The sequence below is a fragment of the Fukomys damarensis genome, unplaced genomic scaffold (assembly GCF_012274545.1).
Source record: "Fukomys damarensis isolate Sample0158 unplaced genomic scaffold, DMR_v1.0_HiC HiC_scaffold_32, whole genome shotgun sequence".
NCBI lineage: Eukaryota > Metazoa > Chordata > Mammalia > Rodentia > Bathyergidae > Fukomys > Fukomys damarensis.
Genome location: NW_022900944.1, coordinates 47,552,539 through 47,561,794, shown reverse-complemented (window position 1 = coordinate 47,561,794; position 9,256 = coordinate 47,552,539). Strand labels below are relative to the sequence as shown.

The 9,256-nt window shown below is 57.4% G+C and overlaps 1 protein-coding gene across 1 annotated transcript in view; it reads left to right on the top strand.

Moving 5' to 3' along the window:
* Window positions 1-9,256, top strand: part of Zcchc14 (zinc finger CCHC-type containing 14) — a 40,062-nt gene that overhangs the window by 28,384 nt on the left and 2,422 nt on the right. The window contains exons 4-12 of the mRNA XM_033757916.1: window positions 2,271-2,342; window positions 4,194-4,303; window positions 5,013-5,107; window positions 5,192-5,246; window positions 5,565-5,808; window positions 7,327-7,418; window positions 7,562-7,689; window positions 8,378-8,521; window positions 8,597-9,250. Of these exons, the coding sequence (XP_033613807.1) occupies window positions 2,271-2,342; window positions 4,194-4,303; window positions 5,013-5,107; window positions 5,192-5,246; window positions 5,565-5,808; window positions 7,327-7,418; window positions 7,562-7,689; window positions 8,378-8,521; window positions 8,597-9,250 (1,594 nt within the window). The remainder of the gene's footprint in view (window positions 1-2,270; window positions 2,343-4,193; window positions 4,304-5,012; window positions 5,108-5,191; window positions 5,247-5,564; window positions 5,809-7,326; window positions 7,419-7,561; window positions 7,690-8,377; window positions 8,522-8,596; window positions 9,251-9,256) is intronic.

The window sequence follows — 9,256 nt, the reverse complement described above, 5'->3', positions numbered from 1 at the left end:
TTTTTTTTTTTTTTTTTTTTTTTTTTTTTAAAGTCCCATGTATTACAGCTGCTGAACTGTTGTATTTTGTCTTTAAAAGTTCGTTTCCATCCCAGAGCAGTATTAGCTGCTCTGGGTATTTAGTTTTGTGAGCAAGGACAAATCTGGGTAGCTGTCGTGGTGTTTTTATTTTTATCAGATTTGGATGTGTGGTTGAGAGCCCAGCAAGTCTACAAGACTTGGCCAGGAGCAATGGGGCTGTGCTCTGCAGTGCCCTAGGGGTGGCTGAGTGGCTGCTCCCCTCAGGCTGCACACGGCTTGGGGACCCCTCCTCTGGGTGGGGGTCCTTGCCCTCCGCTCTGCAGGCTCTTGAGCTCTCTGTGTCCTGGGGCTGTCCTGCATATGTAGGAGTGCTCTGGGTGCCGAGAAAGGCCCCAAGGGGAGTTGCTGTGGGGAAGGTGGCACTCCGGGTCCCCTGCCTGGGGTCCTCTTGGGAAGTCTGTGGTGCTGGGGCTGTGCAGGTGTCCCTGAGGGAGGGGAGTTGCTGTGCTGTCTGGGAGACTGTCGCTCCAGCTGTTCTGCCAGCATTGAGTGTCCATTCTCTTTGGAGATGGTGACAGCAGCACAGCCCCTGGGAGGATGACATCCCTACCTCCTGTGCCTGGAGGGCTGCGCATCCTCTGTCCCACTGCCTGGTCTCCCTGCCGAGAGTGCAGGCCCTGGCGGCTCCTCTCCTGTGCAGTGAGGCCCTGTGTACAGTGGGGCTGCCTGCTGAGCGGGGAAGCGCCTTGGGGGACCCAGACTTTGCGCAGGACGTGACAAGACTCACTGGGGGTGACGGGAAGGTGTGGTGCACCTGGCATGGCCTAGGTGATAGTGCCTTGGGTGGACACAACTCTGCAGAGCACGGGCCCAGCTGGCATGTGGATCCCCTTCCGTGGTCTGGACCTAACCGCTTGGGAGGAGATGGCAATGCATCCCACCTGGGTGTGTCCGGGGCTCCCCCTCTGTCTGCTGGGACCTGGGTGCACACCAGCAGGGAGCAGGGCACGTCACATGTGTGTGTTTGCCCACCCTGTGGCCTGGCTCGGCGGCTGCTGGGTTTCCTGTCTGTTGGGCTGGGAACATCAGTGTGGTGTGGCTGGCTGTGCATGGTTGGTGTGAGAGTGGTAAGGATGTGCACAGCTCACTCTGGAGATGGCGCTGTCGGGGTGCTTGGGCCCTGCCTTTCAGCAGAGCTGGCACTGTGGGTAGAGCTCATGAGCTGCCCGCCCTCCTCAGGTCCCTCATGATGCCTCGCCCCGTGCGCGGCTGGGTGTTTGCCAGCACAGGTGGGGTGCAGGGTGCGCACTGTGCAGATGTGGCAAGTCCAGATGGGGAGGGGTCTCCCCTTGTTCCCTGGGCCTGAGAGCTTGATAGGACAGACCTGGTGATGTTGTGTGGGGATAGTGGACTCCGGGAGCGGGTGCTGCCCAGGGGCGTGATGTCCCTGTTCTGGGTCATGCAACTCCCATACTCGTTTAATTTCCTGCCTTGGACCGCCCCCCAGTGGCTCCTGTACTTTAGGTAGGTAGCACACCATGTGTTTCCCAGTAGGGCCCTGCCTGTCCCTTGGACCACACCACCCATTGACTGCTGTGGCCAGGGCTGCCCTGGGAAACTGGTGGTCCCTGAGGGGTGGCACCTCCATGGTGTGCGCTGTGACCACACGGAGAGAAGACAGCAGGGATGCAGCCGTCCGTGCCCAGGGATGAATGCCAGAGGCCCTGAAGCTGCCTTGGCTCCCAGCTGTGCGAGTGCGCCGCGGGGCAGAGTCTGCTGGCGCATGGTTCTCCAGCTCTTCCCTGGAGGCTGTTCTTGGCTCCCTGGTGTCCCAGATTTCTGAGGCTGTTCCCCTGGCCCCACCAGGTCCTGAGAGCAGGGACCCAGCCTCATCTCGTCCGGTGTCAGCAGCAGCCACTGCAGCAGGGGTGGTTGCTCTTGGGTGAAAGGGCCGATTTCTGGGAGCTCCTGACTTCACCCAGCAGACTTAGCTAAGAGAAGGCTCCCCTGGAGACATTGCACCTGCTGCACGCAAAGCGAGTGTTGTGACTTTTCTAGAACTTGCAGGAGGACTCTGGTAGCTTGAGTGACGGCTGAGAGGACTTGAGTTCCGTAGCTTCCCTTCGAACTAGTTAAAGCGGTGTGGTCACTCGGCTCACTGTGCACTCCGCTCCTAGACGCTGTCCCGCCCGTAAAGCCTGAATCAAGGTGTGAGGTCTGTTTTCAAGGTTTGTTTGTTTGTTTTCAAGGTCTTGTGGTCTGATTCTTCAGTAACAGCTGTAACCAGATCTTCCTCAGAAGTGACCGAGTTCATTTCGAAGGTAAGTTGATGAAGGGCTCTCGTATTGACGTGAACACCATCTCCCCATGTCCTCAAGCTGTTCCTGTCCACAGTGCCACCCCTGCAGACAGGAGGAGGCAGGCTGGGGTGCCTGCTGCTCCTTGTGTCTTGGAGACATTCTTGTGGACTCCTGCCCATAGAACCTTGGCCTTTGGCTGGTCTTTGGCCTGGGTGTTTATAGTGGCTAATGTTTACCCTGCTTGGGTCTTTGACCTCCTTGAGTCTCTGGTTGTGGTCTTCCATCAGCTCTGGAGAATTTTCATGTGATACCTCCTAAAGAGTCTCCTCTTCCCTCACTCCTCCTGGGACTCCTCTCCTGCTTTGGTTGCTTGTGCGCTCAGTGTTGCCATTTGGGCAGTCGCCCTTGCCCTTGTTGAAGGCTTCTGGTGTTCCCCTCGCTCTGCCCAGGCAGTTGTGGAGCCAATTGAAAGTGCTGCTCCTTGTTTCCGGCCCTGTGGTGATGTTATATTCCCCAACTTTTGACGTGACTCATAGTGAAATGGTAATCACTGCTGGAAATCGCCCCTTTCATGCAGCTGTCCATATTTTTTGCTAGGTCCTTTGGACATGAGCCATGGTCACTTTACAGTCCCTCTTTGAATTTCCAACAACTGGTTAACTTCTGAGTCTCATTTTAGTGATGGCGTTTATCTCTTGACAGTTGTTTTATCCTTTTTGTATGTCTTGCAATTTTTTTTTTTTTTTTATGTATTGGGGATCAAATTCGGGTTCTTGCACTTACAAGGCAGGCAGCAGAACCACTGAGCTAAATCCCTGGCCCATGTCTTACAAATTTTGACTGAATGTTAGATATCATGTTTGTAAAGCTACAGAGACTGAAGAAACAGCACTAATGCTTGTGATGAGAATGCCTCTTCACCAGGGCATCAGTGGGGTCCTTAGGTTAATCTCGGCAGGAGTGTTTGGCTGGGGGTGAGTTGTGAATGGCTGTTGCCGCCTGAGCCTAGAGATTCCTGGGTGCTGCAGGCTTCCCTTCCACGGCCCTCACACTGAGCTCTTGCCTGTCCTTGTTTACCTGGGGTGCAGAGAGGTCTTTCCCCTGTTTGACTTCCCAGAGCTAGTGCTGCGCCTGTGGGGGTGAGGGGAGGAGTCTCGATTCTCAGTCAGCCTCTGTCCTAGGCACGGGGCCTTTGTACACGGTACTGAGGCAAGGTGTCACTGTTCTGACCTCTGCTTTGTGTTGGGCGCAGGGTCCTGTGCCCTTCCTTCGGGGGTCTTGGGTTTTCCAGCTTTCCTTCACTGTGGCCTGCTGGCACAGGCAGAGAAGAATTGCCCCCCACCGCTACTCCAGAAACTGGGGCCTTCTCTTGTTCCAGGGCCAGGAGCTGTTCTTGTCCCCCACTCCACTGGCCAAGGGCTTTTGCCTTGGATGGGGGTGGGGTTCTGAGGACAAGTACAATGGCTTGTGCCTCTCCCCTCAGGGGCCTCCCAGGAAGGGCCTGGAGGTGAGGCTACCTGCATGCTGTGGGGTGCATCCACCTCCACCCCTCTCTTCTGACCTCCAGGGGTGTGGGTGAGGTAGCATGGGTCGTGTCACTTCTGGGGAGGGGGCCCTTTTGAAATTCAGTTCCGAAGGCGGCTTGAGGCAGTTCAGCCTCTGGCGGGCATGATGGAAGTTTGGGTCAACCACTGAGGGCCATGGTGCTGTGTGGGGTGTGTGTGTTCTGCTGTGGTTCTTCCTGAATCCTGAGGGTGTTGAAGCCAAGTCAGCTACTGGTGGAGGTGATGCCCCCGCAAGCCTTCCCCACACTGAGGGCCTCTGCCAGTGCGCTGGGCCCTCACGAGCCTCCTGACTCATCTTCTCTTCCAGTTATCCCAGCTCTGCCCTGAAGAGAGCCTGGAGAAGCTCATTCCCTGCCTGGCGGGCCCGGACTCCTTCTACGTGGAGCGGAACCACATGGACCTGGAGGCTGGCCTGAGGTGGGTGAAGCTCCTGCCTGGGCTGCGGCCGTCCCAGTCGGTCTCCAGCAGCCTTTGGCCTCGGAGTCCCGAGAGCTGGAGCATTTGAGGACTCAGAATTCCCTTAGGGTGTGGGGGGCGTGGAAGGTCTGGGGTCTGAGCTGAGGCTGACTCAGGATAGAGATGGGCCTGACCCTGAGCCCCAGGCCAGGCCACCTGCCACCACCCTGGCTGCCGTTGACACACCTGTGACTTGGCTGGCCATCGCCTATCAGAGTGGCACATTTGGGTGGCACCAGTGCCTCTAGCACAGGTCCTCGTAGTACTTCATGCAGTGCAGAGGTAGGAGGAGGGATTCGGAGGAGATACAGGCAGGAAATTAAAGCAGGAGCCCAGGCGCACCGGTGACCCCAGCATTCCCGGAGGCTGAGGCAAAGGATTACAAATTTGAGCTCTGCCTGAGCAACTTTGCGGCTTAGCCAGATCCTGTCTCAATATAAAAAAATTAAAAGATTAAAAAAAAATGGGCCAGGGATTGTAGCTTGATCCAAAGGGGCCCAGGGTATTTTTCAGTACTATAAAAAAAATTAAAGGAGGCACTGTAATTAAAATTATGGCACTTCTATTTATTTTTTCTCTGGTATCTTTTTCTCTTAACTAAAAATTAAAATTCCTCCCCAGTTGGTTTTTGTTAACGCTATCTTAATGCTGATAAAACTTGAATTTTCAGGTATTTGGCTTCATTACCTTCTCATGTATTAAAAAACGACCATGTTAAGAAATTTTTCAGCACTTCGTCTTCTATCCAACAGCTTCAAAGTCCAAGTGAGTTTGTAATATGATTTAGACATAAACCAAGGCATTTTTACCGCACCTAACTATTAGTGCGATTTATTTTCTGACTTCCAGGTCCTGGCAACCCCTCCCTCCCTAAGGTGGGCGCCATGGTGGGCGCGTCTGGAAGGTGAGGCTGCGCTCATTTGTTTCTGGAGGGAATTGGGGTTCAGCCTCAGCTGGGGGAGCAAGAACCCACTTCATGGTGTCCTGGGAGTGCTCTGCGGTCAGTTTTACGTTCTGATTGAAGCACATGGCCGTGTTACTCAGGAATAACGCAGACGGCCCAGCCTGAAGCCTGGTGGCGATGCTGTGTACCCTGTACCCCTGCGGGCATCCTGTTGGCGGGGCCCTGACGGCCTGCGTTTGCAGTGGGAGGGTGCTGGGCACCCGTCGGGAAGTGGACTGGCCTCTTGCCAACTGTGTGCCTGCCTCTCCCCATCCCCAGGCCTGTGTGTGGTGTGGCTGGCGTCCCGTCCTCTCAGAGCGGCACCCAGCACCACCTGCAGCACGCGGCCGGCGCGGGCTCTGTGCTGGCCTACCGCACCCAGGTGGACACCGCGCCTGCCATCCTCATGCCCTCGGGCCTGCAGGCCCCGCAGCCGCCGGAGCAGAACGGCATCTTGGATTGGCTGAGGAAGCTGCGGCTGCACAAGTACTACCCAGTCTTTAAACAGCTCACCATGGAGAAGGTATGTGGGTGCTCTTGGCGCTGCCCCGGGGGCCCAGTGTGGCTGGTGCCCTGGGCTGAGGAGCTTGACCCACTGAGGGGCTCTGCCATTCCGGGCAGAGGGTGGGAGCTCACACGGGTGGCACAGCAAGCCCCTCCCGCTTTGCAGCAGAGAACCTGACAAGGAGTATGTTGTTGCTGCTGCTGCTAAAATTCTGAAGTGTTTTCAGCCTTGGGGTTACTTGGTAAAGTAGTGTTACAAGGTATTTGAACTCTGAACTCTGCCTGCTGGAGGAGAGGGCTCAATTCAATGGCTGTTACCTGTGGAAACTTCGTGTGTCCAGAGTTTGACTGTTGAACCTAGAAGTGAAGCTTTTGCTACATAGTAAAAATTAGCTTTTAAGAATAGTTGTAATAACCAGGCTTGGTGGCATAAGCCTGTAATCCCAGCACTCAGGAGGCTGAGGCAGGAAGGTCACTGTGAGTTCGAGATCAGCCTGGGCTACATAGTGAGCTCCAGGTCAGTCTCAACTACATAGTGAGACCCTGTCTCAAAAAAAATTCAGAAAGAATATTTGTAATAACCTCAGTTTAAGATTTTTTTGGGCGTTTTGAGCCATGGTCTTGCTCTAAGTGTTTAGGCTGGCCTTGAATTTAATACGTAGCTCAGCCTGGCCTCTACCGTCATGGTCATCCTGCCTCAGCCTCCCAGCTTGGGCCTGCCTGGGCTATATAGTGAGACTGTGTCTCAACCAAGCAAAAAACATTTTAAATCTTATAAAATGAGATTTATCCAGGTTGGTAGAGTATACCTATAATCCCAACTACACAGGACACTGAACCAGGAAGGTGAGTTTGAGGCCATCCTGAGCAACTTAGCAAGACCCTATCTCAAGATAAAAAGGGCTGGGAGTGTACCTCAATGGTAGAGCACTTGCCTAGCATGGCTGAGGCCCTGGGTTCTGTCCCTACTGCCAACAACAACAACAACAACAAAACAAAAACCAAAGATTTCAATCGGTTTAAGTTTTCTAAGAGTGGAAGTGGCTCAGTTGCCAAGTGTGTCCCAGAGGGCGTGAGCCCGCATTCCGTGGGTGGCCGCACCACATTTGGACACAGCTTCTCTCCTGGCCGGTTTGCTCCCTGCCTGCATTGCCGTCGTTGCTGAAGGACCCCAACGTGCGGGTACCCAGGCTGGCGGCTCCCAGCAGGGTCTCCTCAGTGTGGGACCCTGCTAGGGAGGGTGGGGCCTCTCTGTGGCAGTAGGCACTGTGACTCCTCGAGTCACCTGCAAACACAGCACATCCTGGCAGGTGACTGGCCTGCACGGAGCAGGGGCCGCCCGGCGCTGGCCATGTGCCATCTGCGCCCAAGGCGAGGGGGGGACTGCAGCATGTGGGCACAGCGAGTGTGCCGCTGCCTCATCAGGTTTGGCCCGATGACAGATCCAAGAGGTGGAGGGAGCCTCACACAGCTCTGAGCGCGCCGTTCCTGGAGTCCACAGGGAGTGCAGTAACTGTGTGGTGTTTCTTCTCACAAGTTTCTGAGCCTGACCGAGGAAGACCTGAATAAGTTTGAGTCCCTCACCATGGGAGCAAAGAAGAAACTGAAGACCCAGTTGGAGCTGGAGAAGTAAGTGTGAGGCTGTGCAGCTGCAGGGCAGGAGACAGGTGTCTGGGCTGCCTCTGAACCCTTGCCCTCGCGAGGCTGAAGCCCATGTGCCGGGGAGGCGCGGGGAGCTGATGCTGCCCATCCTGTGCTCTCGCGTCTTGTAGGGAGAAGTCAGAGCGACGGTGCCTGAACCCCACGGCCCCACCCTTGGTCACCAGCAGTGGAGTGGCCCGAGTTCCCCCCACAAGCCACGTGGGGCCCGTGCAGACTGGACGCAGCAGCCATGCGGCAGGTGTGTGGGGTGCAGGTGTGGGGCGCAGGTCTGGGGCCGGCAGGCAACGCGGAGGTGTGGTTGTTCCTGGCTGGGAGCTGGGCTGCCCCGTGTGGTCCCGTCTTCGAGCTCCTCCTCCTCTGTGTCCACCTGTGTAGTGGCTAGCATGGGAAGCGGGCAGGACGAGTGGGACAGAGGGGCCCTGGTGAATTGCTGGAACTTGTTTGGGGAAAGCGTTAGGTGCAGAGCTACCGTGCTGAGCTTGGGTGGCTGCAGTCGACAGGGCTGGGGAACGCAGCCTGTCCCTGCTTCCTGCTCCTGGCCAGCACAGCTCACTCTTGGCCTCCGGCTCTGAGCCCCGAGGGCTCACGACTCCGTTTCTCAAGTTCCTCTCATCCCTCTCTGGGGAGAGGCTGGGACACCTGTGATAGTCACCCGTGTCCTACGGAGGGAGTAGAAGAGGCAGGGGCAATAAATACGGTTGTAAATCAGGAGGAAACCAGTGCCAGTGTGTCCTAAGTGGTTATTCAGCTCAAGGGGTCTCGTGTCACTTGGCCTGGGTGACCTGTGCGTGTGGTAGGGAGGACTTGAGGGCCACAGCATGGCACTGTCCTGGGAGTCCGAGTGCTGCTGGGGTGCAGGGTCCCGTGCGGCCTGACTTGTCGGGTCGGGGATGGTGCCACCGACGCTGACCGCTCTCTGTCCACAGAGCTGCGGGTGGAGGTGGAGCAGCCTCCTCACCAGGTGCCCCGGGAAGGCGGCAGCTCCTCCGAGTACTCCAGCTCCTCCTCCAGCCCCATGGGTGTGCAGGTGCGCGAAGAGAGCTCGGACAGCGCCGAGGAGAACGACAGACGTAAGGCCCCCGGCTCCCGCCGTGCTGCCCCCAGCCCGGGTGGGCGAGGCGCTGACCGCTCACGTGTGTCTGCAGGTGTGGACGTGCACTTGGAGGGTTCCGACAAGGAGAAGCCCGTCATGCTGCTGAGCCACTTCCCCTCGACCTCCAGGCCCACAGCCCAGGTCCTGCCTGTGCAGAACGAGGCTGGCTCCAGCCCGGCGGGCCACCACCCCTTGGCCACGCACCTGGCCCCGATGCGGATGCTGAACTCCGTGCACAAAGCAGAGCGGGGGGGCCCAGACGTGAAGCTCCCCTCATCCTCCATGCACCCGCTCCTGCCTCTGGAGGAGAGGGGCAAAGGGCCCGGGGCCCGGGCCGGTGTGAAGGTGGACAAGGGCTTCGGCGGTGCGGTGCTGGACACACTCCCCCCGGCGGCGCCACACCCGCCTGTGCAGGTCCTCTCGGGACTTTCGGAGAGTAGCGCCGTGTCCCCGACCGTCTCCTTCGGTCCCCGGGCAAAGGTGGTACACGCGGCCACCCTGGACAGGGTGCTGAAGACAGCACAGCAGCCGGCCCTGGTGGTGGAGACCAGCACGGCGGCCGCGGGGACACCCAGCACCGTGCTGCACGTGGCTCGGCCGCCCATCAAGCTGCTGCTGTCGTCCTCTGTCCCCGCAGAAGCCGCCGCCTCAGGGCAGACGTCCTGCCCCAACAGCGTGCAGATCAGCGTGGCGCCCGCAATAATCAGTCCCC